Source organism: Gavia stellata, chromosome 2 (assembly GCF_030936135.1).
Source record: "Gavia stellata isolate bGavSte3 chromosome 2, bGavSte3.hap2, whole genome shotgun sequence".
NCBI lineage: Eukaryota > Metazoa > Chordata > Aves > Gaviiformes > Gaviidae > Gavia > Gavia stellata.
Window position 1 is genome coordinate 47,523,516 of NC_082595.1, and position 15,814 is coordinate 47,539,329.

At 44.3% G+C, this 15,814-nt stretch overlaps 1 protein-coding gene across 1 annotated transcript in view; it reads left to right on the top strand.

The window, feature by feature from the left end:
- The window catches only part of TXLNB (taxilin beta), a 36,491-nt gene extending 21,014 nt beyond the window's left edge, over positions 1-15,477 (top strand). The window contains exons 7-10 of the mRNA XM_009808285.2: positions 4,757-4,831; positions 10,063-10,155; positions 11,268-11,363; positions 12,473-15,477. Of these exons, the coding sequence (XP_009806587.2) occupies positions 4,757-4,831; positions 10,063-10,155; positions 11,268-11,363; positions 12,473-13,285 (1,077 nt within the window). The 3' untranslated portion in view covers positions 13,286-15,477. The remainder of the gene's footprint in view (positions 1-4,756; positions 4,832-10,062; positions 10,156-11,267; positions 11,364-12,472) is intronic.
- Positions 15,478-15,814: the final 337 nt, after the last annotated feature.

A 15,814-nucleotide genomic window follows, 5' to 3' on the forward strand; every position in this document is an offset into this window, starting at 1 on the left:
TGGTCTGCCAGTGCCTCTTTCAGGCAGGAAGGGTCTGGGTCCTTTAGCAGCCTTGACTGCTGTTCCTTCCTACCTGGCAGAGGGGACACATCTAGCAGGGGGACAGGGAAGAGCAGCTCCAGGTGGGATGTCCCCCAGGCACAGCTGGGACAGGAGGAGGGCACTCCTCCGTGTTCTCACACATTTTGCGACTCAGTCAGACCAAAATTAATTTCTGCAGGCTGGCTGGTATTTTCACAGCAATCCTCACATCTACAAAGGATCGGAGTTCAACACTGACACCTAGTCTCTCTTCTCATCTGTGGCAGCAGCTGAAACTACTCCGGGGACCAACAGGCTCTCATCGGCTGGAAGAAAGCTTTAGTTTTCACCAGTCCTCCAGCTAACTCAGGAGCAGCATGACAGAGCTCTAAAGAGAGGATATCTATCCCCTCCCCGTATCTGGGAACAGATACACTAGCACAAGCATGGCCAAAGTATCATGAAATATGGATGAAAATGCAGGGCTCTAAGCCCTGTGGGTACAGCACCGGGGAAACACAGCAAACACCCCTTAGCAAAAATTGCCCATATTATATTAAATTGCCATTTATCCTTTCTCTGCACTGACCTTGCGGCTGGGACACCCACTCCTGCTCAGCTTTACTCCCAGCTAAAGACTGAGGGGGAAGAGGAGCTGGGGCTTCTCCCTGTGCACATCTGCATGTCACTGCATGACAATCTGTGGTCCAGCCGGAGCCCTCTCTTTCACTGTGGGGCCTACGTAAAGCCAAAAGCCAAAATTTCATTCATGACAGTTGATTCTTGGCGGATTCAAACCCCAGGAAACATTTCCAAGAAATCCCTTACAATGACAAAGCAAATTTGGGCTTACTTTACTGCAGTCACTGGGAGTTTTGCTACTGAGTACCATGTTGCAGGAAAAAAAAAAAAAGATGTGAAAGACAAGGCATTGGCTCTGTGGAAGTGACATACACAGCCTTGTATCAATGACCTTTCTTGTTGCGCCTTACAGAATATGTGTTTTGGGGCTGCCTGTTGCCTGTGACTAGCCCTGTTTCTAGCCAAACCTCCTTTGTGTATTTTATCCAGAACTGATAGACACAGTTTTGTTATTTTTATTTATTTCTTTTAAAGCAGTGAAAGTCATCACCATCTACGTTTGGGAGATTTTCTTTGTGGCTTTGCTGTATGTATGACTAGCACCTATGAAATAACAGGTTTGAAAACAACCTACAAAGCCTTTAAGTAGCAGGTGTATAATGAAATGCACTGTATGCAAAGAATATTTTTCACACTGTCCAAGCTAATGCTCAGAACCACTGCTTTTGAGGTAGGCTGGTGACGTATGGCTAACATCACCGGAGAGCAAGGTAGATTTAGCTGAAGAACTTAAGTGACTGGCCAAAAGCCATGCAATGAGTCAAGGCACGATTAGCATGTCATGATTCATCACAGGTAGCCCAGCACCCAGAGAGGGGGCCTACACTTGTCTCCCACCTCAATCACATTGCTGAGCTCTTAGTCCCACCCACCCAGCTATTGTGCTAGTGTCTGTGGGAGTAATGGATATATACGTATGTATGAAATCAAGGTGGTTTTGATGGAGTCCTCTCCTTTAGCTGTATCTCTCTCCAGCTCAGTAATGTGCCAAATCAGAGCCTTACTGCATTTCAGCATCCTGTTATTTGAGGGAAGGGCTTTCAGAACTATATGCCAATTCTCTCCATACCATTTTTTTACATCCCTGTGCATGACTTTTGCTGCAGGATTTTGAAAATGTCTTTAAATGATTTTTTTTTTTTAATTCTTTTATCTATTTGATTACTCCTTGAAGGCTCACTTTGATGTCTTCCTACGCAATTCTTCTGTGTAGAAATCTTTGACTCTATACAAAACTTCTTTACCTCAGACAAGGGGAGATGTCCCTTCCTGCAGCCTCTGTACAGCACATCTCAACAGGCAGGTCATCTCATTGCTTGCACAATTCACTTACACATGCAACTAAGAACGTGATTCCCTATATAAGAAGCAATGGTTCATACTGTGTGGCCTTCCCAAAGGATCAACATAAGGATGCAATTTTACTATCATCCCATAACTGGTCAGGACTACTTGGACTTCCTCCCTATACCATACGTTTTTATCACTTGTAATACAAACTTTGATGTGCAATTAATTGCAGTTTAAAGCCTCTGTGGCTTTCAAGTATATGACTGGAAGGTATTGATCCCATTTCTACATAATTGGAATTTGCAGAGTCTGGCAGCAAAAAGGGAAGCTTAATTTTCATTGAGCCAGTCCCTAGATCCATGTCATTAAATGGAACTGTAGGTTCTTGGGGACTGGCTTTTTTAGTCCTGAGCATGATGTGACTGTCTGGGCCTCCAGCAGCTACCACAGCTCTAATAATATAGTATAACATCACCACACTTCACTGAAGTGCTGCTCTGTAAACACCACATGCAATATTTATTCATTTCTTTATACTTCAGCCTCCTTGTTACCACTTCATAGCCTATTAATAAATGTATCAGTTCTCCTGATTCGTTTTCTCCCAGCGTGGTGTTTGCAGATGACCTCAGGCTGCATAAGAGCACGTGCTAATTTGAGCAAGCCTCTCTGTGGCTTGCTTCCATTACAGAAAAGTTGATTAACTCTTGGATTTTCACTGGCTGCGGAAGCTATGTGGATCAGTAGGAGAGAAGAAGGATTTCATTAACAGGCAAAAGAAGCAACTTTTCTTTGCCTTCTCTGTCTATCTATCTCTTGTGCTGTGGCAGAAGACATGGTGTGGGAGGTGGGACCTTTTCATTATCCCAGGTGCACTGAGTACAAAGGTAACCCTAGCTGAGATTTAAGCAATACAGATAAAAGCCCAGTTCTTGGAAGTAATGACAGGTCTAGAGACTGGGTAGCTCTGAAGGTTTTCAAAGCACTTTTCATTAAATCATTCAAACCAGACACCCTATAATTCCTAAAAACAAAAACCCAAAACCCGAACAAGTAGATATCGAAGAAAGGTGAAATTTAAAAATCCAGATTTCATCCAAACTTAAAAAAAAATTAATGATTTTTTTCTGTGTGTAAAACATACCCTCTCCCAAGAAAACAAATGCATGAACTGAGGCTCATTTAACCTAGGCCTACTCATACCGTCTCTTTTTACTTGCTATGACACAACCTATTTGAAATTTTAGTCAAAAAGTTCTAAACTCAAGAATTTTACTTATCTCCATTGAAGCAAACATCAAATTAAATTCTCAAAATAAATATTAAGAGGCAGGTATAAAACAAGCAGAACATGGTATTTCTTCATACAATGCATACTTGAGCTGTAAAACATTCCTGTCTAGGAAATTGTAGATGGTAAAAATTCAGTGGGTCCAAATCAGAAGGCCAAATTGATGGAAGAAATATTGTTCTAGAGCTAATACATATATATATGGGTAACAAGTCTAATTCAGATAGTCTTTGTGCCACAAATGTCTAGAGACAGGGAGGGAATTCATTGCGTTGTTCAGTCAGCATTTGTTGTTCAGCTCTTTTGCCAGGTGGTATTCAAGTAGTTTACATGTGTTATTTCCAACAAAATGGTTAGAATAAAAGTTTTTACTAGGGATAAAATACATTTTCTGCATGTGTTTCTACTCAGCTTTCACTTCCAATATGAAAGTAGGATCTATTGACTTACACAGTACTTTTATTTTCAATGTATTTTCACAGCCCAACTGTGCTATTTTAAACACCACAATTTAATCCAAGAGAGGAAAGTCCTGTGGTAAACTAACTTGTTTATGTCTCATTTCTCAAGCTGTCATTAGCATTCTTTTTCTAAAATACATTTGGCCTAACCAGTAAAAAGTTTTATAAATGTTTGGCAGGGGATAGGCACATTTCTTTAACACTTCAGTAAATGTTTCCTGCTTTCAGATTAATTTTGTATTTATTGCTAGATTATTACTACGCACTTTGGAAGTGCTGACTCAGAACTGCAGCCTGGGAAGGTCTCTGTGTGCCTCATTCCTACAATTCATTCAGTCTCAACCAACCCTCCCATCTGCAGCCTGCACGTCACGATGTCATTTTGCTGAATACCTTGAAGTAGGGAATCACATCTCCCCAGGAGCAGCCAGGGATGAAACTGCACTCAAGCTTTTCCTGGGCTGCCTCCTTGATCTAAGTGAGGCATTTATCACCCCGAGCTGGGATTCTCTGCTGATGGCACGTCAATGCAAATGGAGCCCAAAGATAACAGACACCAGTAAATGTATGACATTTACTACGCATTCCCTTTCTGAAAGCTTGCAGATTTTTTGAGGCACGTCTGACTGTGACCATGCTGGTATGCTAAGTCCTGATCATTAATGCAAAAGGGAGTTTGCTGTTCACTGGAGAGCAGGAATTTGGCCAGAGCTCTGCTGAAATGGAAGTGCCAGAAAGTATCATAACCACTGCCTAGAAGTCTGGTGAAGATACGGTTAAATACCACACATTTAGGGCCCACTGTACTGCACACTTCAGTCCAAGTAGGTTTTGCAGGCCTATTCAAATATGCTTTTGCAAACTAAATGCCCTGTCCCACGTCTCTGGAGAGCACTAACTACTCTGTCTTGCCTAATTCCTCTACTCATCTGAAAGTTAGATCACTCCCTATCAAAGTAGCAGTGGCAGAAGCACAGGTAGCTGGAGGATGAGGTTTTCCAACTGATAAGCTAGGGACCTAACAATTTTCTCTCTGTTGCCCAAAACACAGCTCCTGAACCAAGCTGCAGAATGGAAGCTCCAGGCCAAAATGTTAAAGGAGCAAGAGACTGTCCTGCAGGCACAGGTGACTTTGGAGAGGTGATTGCATGGTGTGCCTTTGTTTCCCAGTTTTTAACCCATGAGGCATGTTCCAGGAAAAGTATCCAAACTACTTTCTATGTATTCCTTCTAGCCTCGCTCTACATCCCGTAGGCTATTGCAAAGGAAACAGGTTATTTTCAAGCCAACTGTAAGGTAATGCCCATGCTGCAAATCATACTGTGGCATGTGGGTTGTTTCGTCTGGAGAACAGAAGGCTCTGGGGAGACCTTATTGCAGCCTTTCAATATTTAAAGGGGGCTTATAATAAAGATGGAGAGAGACTTTTTACCAGGGCCTGTAGTGACAGGGCAAGGGGTAATGGTTTTGAACTACAAGAGGGTAGATTTAGATCAGATATAAGGAAGAAATTTTTTATGATGAGAGTGGCGAGATGCTGGAACAGGTTGCTTAGAGAAGCTGTGGATGCCCCACCCCTGGAAGTGTTCAAGGTCAGGTTGGATGGGGCTCTGAGCAACCTGGTCTGGTGGAAGATGTCCCTGTCCAAGGCAGGGGGGTTGGACTAAATGATCTTTAAAGGTCCCTTCTGACCCAAACCATTCTATGGTGCTATGATTTATAAGTGTTTACAATACTCAACCACACAACAATGTAGGTGCCTTGGCTTGGTTACTCACCGTAACTACCCTTCAGGCAGGTGTCTAATCCAGCAAAGCACTGGAGTATGTACATATCATGAAACACGTTTACCAAACTGGAGCTGATGTGCTCATGTGCTTTTCTGGACTGAGGTGCGAAGGCAGAGTTTTCATTAACTTCAGCAGGAATTCTGCCTACTAAGGGCTTATACAAAGGGGCCTCTAGAATTTCAGTATTCAGTTAGAATTTGAAACATTCAGTAAAATTAAATTACTTGCCAAAATTACATTAAGAGTCAGGCTGGAGTGAAAGGCAGTAAAACCAAGAAACAGGCAGTATAATACTACACTTTGAGAGCAGTGCAATAATGATCCTCAAATACAAGTGAGAACACTAGATGACATGCCAGACTTTCACATCAAAAAGAGAGAGCATCAGTAGATTTTCCTAGACTTACAGAAGCAGTCACGCAGATTTATCTTCTTTGACCTGTCTGTGAGAATGGTCACCCCCAGCAGAGCTTGGGGAGGGCCAGTCCTGCAGCCCCTCTGCAGCTGCCCAGCTCCTCACCCATCAGCAGGCCCCCTCCTTGCTCATGGTTCTGGTAAGTTGTTCCAGCTCTGCCCTTGTTGATGGTCTAATTCCAACCTGTTGAGCAGTCAAGAAAGGCTGGTGTTAAACTGATAACCTGGAAACACGTGAAGTAGGGGTTTGGTCCTTTACGTGTTTTTTCAAAGGCTAAGGTGAGCACGTAGTGCATTGAAGAATATCACGTAAACTGCTGCTGACACCAGTCTGACAGGTTCTGCAATCAAACCTCAAAGGCCTCCAGCTGAGTCTGTCCTGACTGCAAGCCTGCTCCCAATTTTCTCAGAGTGGTTTTAATTAAACTTTTATGTTCAACAAGAAAGAGTTTTGTATGCAGGCAGACCTCTGCAGCCAGTTTAATGAAACTGAAGGTATTGATAAAAGCCAGAATACATTAAGCATATATTTGAAATGGTAAAATTGTTTTTAGAAAAATCCAGTCAAACAAGTCTGCAAAGGCATTGATAATACATGTGCCCCTTGCAGGCTGGCGTAGATGAAAATTAAGTGATTCACTTGCTGAAATGAAACATGCAATTAGGTGTTCTGCTCAAGTGTGAAAGCTCTGTCACTTACACAGCAGCCTCCATTTGGAATTACTGGGAATAATAATAATAATTATTATTATTATTTCCAGTATGGTAGCACTGAAGGGCCTCCCTCATGGACCAGATGCCATCGTGCAAGGCGCTGTGCAAGCGCAGAACAGAAAAAGAAATAAAGAGCTCCTTGCAGCAAACAGCAGAAAACACCAAATAGATATTAACAGATGAACAACTGCATGGAAATTAGAAGATACTGGCCAACAAGATAAGGAGAAGCCATAATATAGCCCTCACTGCCTGCTATAGCGAGTGAGATACTACTCCATTTTAGAGGAGGTGATGAACACCCAATGCTCCCTTGAGCTGGAAGGAGCCAGGGGACATCAGTTTCATGCTGGTCTCTGTCTCTGGGCAGCACAGCATGCCCGAGACAGCCGAACCTGGCCCTCCAAATGGTGACAGGGATCTGGCACCAGCTCGGGGAATACACCCAAACTGCAGTGGTGCTTGCCAGAACGCTGCATGCCCTCCCCAGGCATGTTGCTTAGGCGGACTTTTTTAGCTTCGTGCTTTGAAACAAAGCCGAGGTCTTTAGGTTTTGGTAGCCGGCATAGTGCAACCAGTGGGCTATGGCAACCAGGAAGAACATGACAGAGCCGAAGGGGCATCCTCGCTGTAGCACCCTCACGGCATGGTGATGCTGAGATGCCCCCGCTTCCCAAAGCCTTGCACTTACAAGTTCTCACCTGGCAGCAGCACTGCCTCCACTCTCCCTGCCCATGCTGTCAGGGGGGCTGGATGGGTGGTGGGCAGCAGTGAGGGGGTCCTCACCTCCCTAAATGAGGAGCACGAGTGCACACTCCTAGTGAGAGACAGCTCTCATGGCCTGTTCCCAGCCACATGCATTTATTACTCAAATTTAAATTGCAGAAGCTATTCTTGGTGCTATGGTACTGCCTAGGGCCCCAGCTGAGATCAGAGCTTGCCCTGTTCAAACCTGAAAGGTTTTTAATCTAATTAAACAATAGGTGAAAGTTGGGAGGGAAAAGCAGAGACAGATTTGAGGTGAGCTTTTTTAAGGCAACGGCTCTGGGGTAGGAGCCGCAGTTTGCTGGCTCCCACGCCTGCTCCCTTACCTGTCTTTGGGATGCTTAGGCATCTCCTTAAAGCCAGGACGTCTATTCCAAATGTCCCACTTGGTATCAGTGTCCCACTTATGCTGTGGCTCTCGGGCTGCTAAAACAAATCCCTCTGCATTTCTGTTTGTGCATAGGTCACAGCTCTGGCTATACCCTGGTATAAATACACACATACAAGCTTCATGTCAGCTAGCTCTGATATTGGCACCAGAGATCTCTGCACAGGTTAACATCCCATGCCTTCACCCAGGTCAGTGGGAAGGGCTGCAGCCAGTGCCATATTCATGGACACCAAGACCCTAAATACCTAGTTTAAACTGAGCTCAGGCACATCCACAATACACTGCAATTATGGCCACGACATTTTCTAAGGGGCTTCATAACAACTAACCAGCATGAGCATGAATCATAACATAACCCTATTAAACCCAACCCACTATTAGCCATATTGTCTGAATCTTCTTTTCCTCAGTAACTGAAGAGCAGGGGAGGGTGTGTGTTGGCTGGCACCACACGAAATAAAAGCTCCTGGCTAATCATTTAGTCAGCTCCCCGCCGCTGCGGAGAGGGCAGTCCGCCTCCAGCCAGATGCCTGAATACTGCAGGCTGTTCTTGAACCTCCCATTGCTCTGCGCCCACCCCACCTCAGCCACTGCATGTTAATGCCAGTCGCTCTTTTTCTACAGTAAGCTGTCAGGCTGGACAGACGAAATGTCCGATCACTTAAACACTGCTGGGGGTGCCCTGGCACCAGAAAGAAGTGGCTGAGTTGGAGCTGGTCTTTTCCGAAGAGCAGATAACGATGCTTTATCTATATAGCATCCTGCATGATTTTGGAGCTTTTAAAGTGCTTTTACCACTCAGAAAAACAGAAAAAGTAGAAACCAAGAGAAACTTACAGAAAAACTCAACTCTTTAGAACAGTTTTTTTTTAATGACATCCACATATGAAAAGATGTCTTACTGACAAAATACAGCCACAGATGAACTTTCACGTGGCTACCAGGTGTAAACTGATAGCAAAATATGGAACTCTGATAGTCTTAAATGCTGGCACATGGCAACAGATCTATCTTCTGCTCCGCTTCATGAAGTGAAGTGAAGCTGGCAGAAGAGGCTGGCAGGAGTTTATTTTCTCTGCCTTTGCTGGCCTTGCCCACAGCTACAGTCCACACACAGGCTGCGAAACAGAGCTGACAAGGTGCCCTCTCAGCTCACTCAAGCCATGATGCAGGGATGCAGCTTGAAGGAATCCAGTGCAGGATCACAGTGGTGTGAAGTGAAGGGTGGGCTTTGCTCAGTGGTGGGGCTAGCCCGCCTGCCAGGTAACATAGGAAGGGAGCAGCAACGCTCCTCTTCAACTGTGGAGTCCAGTGAAGCACATCAAGTGCTGCCTGGTGCAGCTCCTGGCCACAGCCTGAGCTACTGAGTGGGGACTGGAAAGATGGAAGAGGGGAAACTGGCTGCAGCGTGATGTGGGGATGCCTCTCCCCCAGCTTGCTCAGACGTCAGAAGCAGCATAGCCAGGGTAGCACCCAGCTCCCAGCCTGGCTTGTTGGGTAATCAAGAAGGCAGGTAAACAGCTGGGCAGCCAGGCTGTACTGAGCGACTCTGCTAAAGCCTGCTAGAGCTTACACCCTCAGGTTAAAGCTGGAGTTTGGAGATGTCTGCATGGTGAAGCAAGGCCTAGAGCTCAGGCACAGCTCTGACCACGCTGGCTCTCACCTTGAGTTAATCCCACTGCCTGGTCCTACACAGCATCAGTGGTCAGACCAGCTCAGGTTAGTCCCTGCCTATGGAGATGGCCCAGGGATCACATTATCATCCTGTAGGTCATCCTAGGAGTCCTTTCTTGTAGGTGCCAGCCACAGCTGTACACAGAAAAGAAGTATACAGAGCTTATGAGGAAAGGCAGGGACTGGAAATCTTTGCAGACTTTAATGCTGTCCTCTTGAAGTCTCCACAGAGTTACCAAGGGAAATGTTTTCAGACGTCCCCACTTCTAGGGAATTCTTTTGTTTCTGGGCACCCTGTGTAGAGACACCATAGCTGCAACATTCAGGAGAATAGGGCACCCGTGATTCCCAGGTCTTTATAAAATCACTGGCCTGGGTCTTTGTCTTCTTCCTCAGCTTACCTTTCTGCAACAGAAGAATCATAATTGTTTGCAACCTTAAAAAGATGTAGAGAGTTTCAGTTCCCTGATGTTTGTGCTTCATGGTCTCCAAACAGAAGCTAATTTCCATGTCCAAACAAAATACCCATTTTATTGTCTTCTACCAAAGTAGAAGTTCACCATCGTGGAGACTCCAAAATTACTGTGGTTTGTTTCTCTGTTAATGCAGATCACTCTCTACTCTGAAAGGTTTGAAGAATTTCAGAAAACATTGACCAAAAGTAATGAAGTGTTTGCCACGTTCAAACAGGAGATGGAGAAAGTGAGTAGCGGCTCATACCTGAACCCTGTGCTTGAGATTTTCCTTTTAGATTTTGATATTTCTCACTGCAATAATATTATGTGGGATGCGACCATTTCTGCACATTTTGGAGAGCAATCTCATCAATATCCAAATAAGATTGGGGGCATACTCAGCCATAACTGACAGCAGATTAGGCTTCAGCACTGCAAGCTGAACATTTCACTCTCCCTTTCAGCTAAAACTAAAATTGCCTGGAAGAGTAAACGTTTTACCTAGAATCTAAAGTGGTGCTTGGGTACAGACCCCTCAGAGATACTGAAGGGGGAGTCTGGTGCTGCATTTGTCAGCCTGTATCTCCAGAAGTGCCCAGAGCCTCCTGGGTGACTGACACTGGTACAGAAATGTTGACACAGGCTACACGTCTTCCCACTGGAGTGTGTGGGCAGAGCTGAAGCCCACCAACACATTCCCACCATTAAGCCCAAATGACTGTTTCCTTGCAGCTGGTGTACTTATTTCCTGTAATGAATGGGAGTCAAAAACCAAACACACCCACATGGTGTACCCACTTTCATAATAAGCAATGTTCTGCTCTGCCACCAGGTCCCAAAATCCTGGTGCCCTGATCCAGGCAACCTCTAATGATCGTCACTGAGAGTTCAGCCTGCAGAAAACCAAAGGGAAAGATGGTGCTATTTAGCTAGTGGTGTAGTATAGAGGTGACTAATCCAGTGGGAACTTCCTTGGCAGTGCTGGCTCAGAAGATACAAGCCCTTCTTCAACTTCCCAGCAATCTAACACTGTGGTCTGGTAAAGAAACAAACAGAATAACGCCACCTTTTCTTTGCCTTTTGTTTTTGTGACAGTTTGTACTCTGGGAGTTGGCTATACTTTTACACACATAATCAACTGGTCCTACTTTAGGACTGCAGACGGGAGGCTGAAAGTTACATGGCAGCTACTTAAAACTAAATCCATCCCTTAACATAAATTATTACTTAGCATAGCCACTACAGCTGCTGGTAGCAGTGTTATGAGTAGAGCCAAAGACCTAAATAAAAGGGCTGCCCTAATTTAATCTGCAGTGTAGAATTCCTGTTGTGATTCAGCTTTTCCTCCTGCTTGTATAGATGACAAAGAAAATGAAGAAGTTGGAAAAGGATACTGCTACATGGAAATCCAGGTTTGAGAACTGTAACAGAGCATTACTGGACATGATTGAAGAGGTGAGCGGTCTTTTTCTTCTCAGGATGCACCCCTTCCCCCACGTAATGCTTTAACTAGGAGATGAGATGACCTGAAACAGCCAAAAGTCAATGAAAAATTTGTTTTTGAATCTAAGGGTCTTTTTTTCAAGCTACCTTGATAATTAGATGTCTTTAAAGAAAAATACAAAAATCCCAACTGCTGGGGCTTTTAGATTATGCAGAGACATTCATTACGTCCACGAGACACTGAATTATGTAACTGTGAATTTTAAGTGCTCTAAAAATGTGTGATTGTTAATGCTCTCACATAGAAGCAAATTGGCATTAGTTCACTTCACACTACTTTCTTTCTGCATAAGAGCATCCACCCGGGGAATTAATGTGCTCTAGCTAATGAACTTTAAATTCACGCCTTTTGTTAACTTCCTGTGTAGGCAAACTCTAAGAGCCAAAAGCAAGTACTGTGGCTCACTATAGTTTTAAGCATGCTGTCACAGGGGCATTGCAGAGGAGATTCATAAGCATGTTGGAACTCGTTCAAATAAGATAAGAGGCTGCCTGAAGTTTCACCCCAAACTTACAGTGAACTTGGACCAGGTCTTTCTGGTTAGCTTTGTAGCCCGGTGCTATTGCTATTTCTATGGGTTTCTGTATCTCTTGTTTCCTCACTGGGTGTAGAAGCAAGAAAATGTTCCAATTCAGGCTGCTGTCACAGAACCTAGAAGCAAAATAAACAAAAAATATAATACAGCTTGTTTTCCCCCAAATTCACACCCATGTCCACCAGAAGTCCAGGTAGGCTTTTGGATGCTTATCTGTATGGACATCCACTATGTTTTCCATCTCCACAGATCATCAACACGTATTCCTGCAAATATTTTTGATTGAAATTGTTCTGAATCTCTATGGAAAATGCCAATACACTACAGTAACAGGGGCAAATTTCCTCTTGAAGCGTCAGTACAAAAGACCATAGTTATTGTAGAGCAGTTGGTGAAAGCCAGCTGCCTGTCAGAGTCCTGTGAGGGCTGCCTAGATCTCAAGTTGTTTCCTAATTTCCAGTTCCATCAATTAATTGCATGCACCCAAACTCAGTCTGCATCTTTGTCTGATGTCTTTGACCACAGAAAGCCATGAGGTCCAAAGAATATGAGTGCTTTGTGCTGAAAATCCAGAGGCTAGAGAACCTTTGCCGGGCTCTACAGGAAGAGAGGAATGAATTGTACAAAAAAATAAAGCAAGCACAGTTCCCTGAAGAGGTGAATGGAAATGGCATCTTAGAAGAAGAAGACGACACTGATATAAGCCCTTCCTCCTCTGAGCAGACGAGCATTGAGCTGCGCACTACTGACGAGAGCATGCTGAAGGAGCTGGCTGAAGCTTTCAGGGTGTCCCACAAGGCAGAGGAGTCCCTCCCAAGCAACAGCAGCAATCCAGAGACCTGTGACACTCAAACATGTAATGCTGTCTTGGTGCCAGAGCTCCCCTCTCCTCTCACCCCACGGTTAGAGGCTGGGAATCGCTGTGAGCAGCCCAGCACGAGCACACCCGTGCCCACTGAACACGTGCCAGCACCCCCTGGGAGCATGCCAGCGCCCACTGAAAATACGACAACGCTCACCGAGAACATGCCAAAGCCCACCAAAAGCACACCCGCACTCCCAGAAAGGGTGCCAACACCCACAGGAAGTGCACCAATACCTCCCGAGAGTGTGCCAGTACCCGTTGGAAATATGCCAAAACCCATCGAAAGCACAGCAGCAACCCCCGAAAACGTGCCAACACCCACACAAAACATGCCCACTCTCCTTGGGAATATGCCAGTACCCACAAAAAGTGCACCAAAAGCTGCAGAACATCTGGATGACCCAGCGGAGCGGTCTGTCCAAGGTCAGTCCGCAGAGCAAACAGGAGACACTGACATGGAAGCGGTGGATTGAAGACACTGGTGTGTCCAGGATTGTCTTCTACAAACCACAGCTCTACTTTGTCCTCTAAACTGACACCATTTTTTTTTTAAAGAAACAAAAAGTGGGTGCTAAAACACACTCCTGTATCTGTAGGCAAATGTAATGCACTTCTCTTTGCTACCACTATCCAGTAATAATGAGTCTGCAAATTTTGCTGTCCTTCATCTGCTTGAAGCATATTTTCTTAATGACAGGAAAATACGACGGAATTACAGCATCTTTTTTCCCAGGCATAATAAGTCATGTAATTCAGCAAAATAATTTTAAAATGTTGAAGTTTCATGTTTCAAAAATCATTGCAATTCACATACATATATTTAAAGACTCGTAATTAATTGCATCTATTTGTTATGACATTGCATAAAAGATGGCCTACTTGGACACATAGTGATTTTAATAAATGAGGTGAAAGGAATCTGCAATTACAAAGTAAAATAGTGAAACCACCGATGTGGTCAGCCATATCCAAGGAGAGGTGCAATAACAAAAAGTGAATTTTTGTACGAGTAAACTACAACTCAGCACTATGAGGCCTGAACGCCCACAAGCTCTTAGCCTTACCTTGAATCGGTCTTTTCTGCTCAGTGCTCTAAAAGAGGTTTTGTTTTCATCAGAACGACAGGGGAGGGGAGAAGATCTTTTCTAGATTCCTCATAAAATGACTGCAAACAACAGCAGTTTCCAAACTGATGGCCATTCCCAAGGTAGGGGTCACAACCCTCTTTCTGCATCCAACAGAAACCTGCTGGTTTGTCATACTATTTGGGATCACGAGCCCAACAGAGATGCTCATGGCTGTCTCCAGCTCACAAATGAGGTCAGGCTGCAGATCCCAGCCTCTAGGCCAAGAGCAGAAAGCAGAGTGGAGCTACACTAGAAGGCACCAGGATGTATTCCAGAAGATACCCCTGAGAACATGCTTCCCAATCATCCCATCTCTCCCAGTCACAGCCACATGAACCTCTTCACCACAGCTTCCTCCTGGCCCTGTGGCATGTGCTGATGCCCCCAGGAGAAGGGCGAGCACACTTGCCTGTCATCCCATTCATTGGACTGGAGCACAGAAGCAAGTAGGTACCAGGAAAGCAGGAATCCCTCTCACAGACACTTTTGGGGACTGGCTACATTCTCATCCCCTCTCTTGTCTAACCGGCTCTTCTCATCTGCCTGCCAGCACACCACTGCTTAATAATGTAGCCACCTCGTAAGAAACTGGTTGATTCTGGCATCAAGAACAAAGATGAAGAAGGAAGGGGGCAAGAGAAGGTACCTACTCAGACAGCTGTTCAGCCTAAAGCAAGGAGAGTAAGAAGGCTTTTTGGAAGAAGGTTAAAAAAATCCTGTTGGCATATTTCTTGTTTCTCATCCCCTTCCTCCGAATTCAGTCTAGGCCTTCTGGAGTCTGAGCTGGATAGCTTAAGAATCTGAAAAGAGCAATTAAACAAGATGTCCAGAGGCTGGAAAGGGAAAAGTTGCAATCAAACAAACCCATGTTTATAGACAAATCCCAAGAAGCCCCTGATTGCAAAGTGACTCCTTCAAGCCGAAGTTGAAATACAGGTGAACCAAGAGAAAAGATGCCATCTTTGGCAGACCGTGGGAGACTGCGGTCACACAGTCCTTCTGGCACACTACTCTCCAAAAGCGAGGTTTGACTCTGCTTGCTGCCAACATGGTCCGCACCCTGGTTGCGTATGTCTGTGTCTGCACCGTTTGGTCCAGCCTTTCTGAGAGCTAACCATTGGAGTATGCAGAGCGTGGTTTGCAACAGTTTGTTTTGATATGGCCTTACGAGTAGCTATTATGGCTACAGTTTTCAAATGTGGATGCCTTATGCTAGATACCAAGACTGATGGGATTTATTTCATATCTTTAATCACCTGAAAGTAGATCATTCAAGTCTTAGTTACCTTAAGCTCCTTTTATAAGCAGTGGAGAAGAATAGGCATCTTCCAAGGACAAGTCACCACATGGTAAGTCTGGCATCCAAGATGGAAGAAATTACTTTCTCTCTGAAGATGCCATTTCTCTTCACTGATTCTACAGCCAGCCTAAGACAACTAGCTGAAATTTAAAACGTGTATCATTAGGTGTCTGAATTAGGCAAGATGAATCCCAGCAAACATTTAGATTCAAAGCCCTAAGTGAATGGCCGTCTCTGAAAACCACTTATGTGCCTGTGAAAATGTTAACCAATAACAAATCCTTAGCCTAAGATAAAAAGTTATACTCACCTGATTTACTTTTTTTAGTTTCTGTTGACTTGAGTCTGTAGAAATATAGTTTCCATTACAAGTTTTGTTTGTTGTTAGGGTGACTTTTAAAATTAATACAATTTATATACCCATTAATGTTTTTTTTTCCTTTCTTGGTCTTGTATGATTCTGTTGCTGTTTTAGTAATTGCCTGCATGTAACCAACTTCTTTTTATTCAAGTAGGCCCTTAGAGTGCCTTTAATTGTTGAAGTTTTCTTATACATTCAAATATTCAATTACATA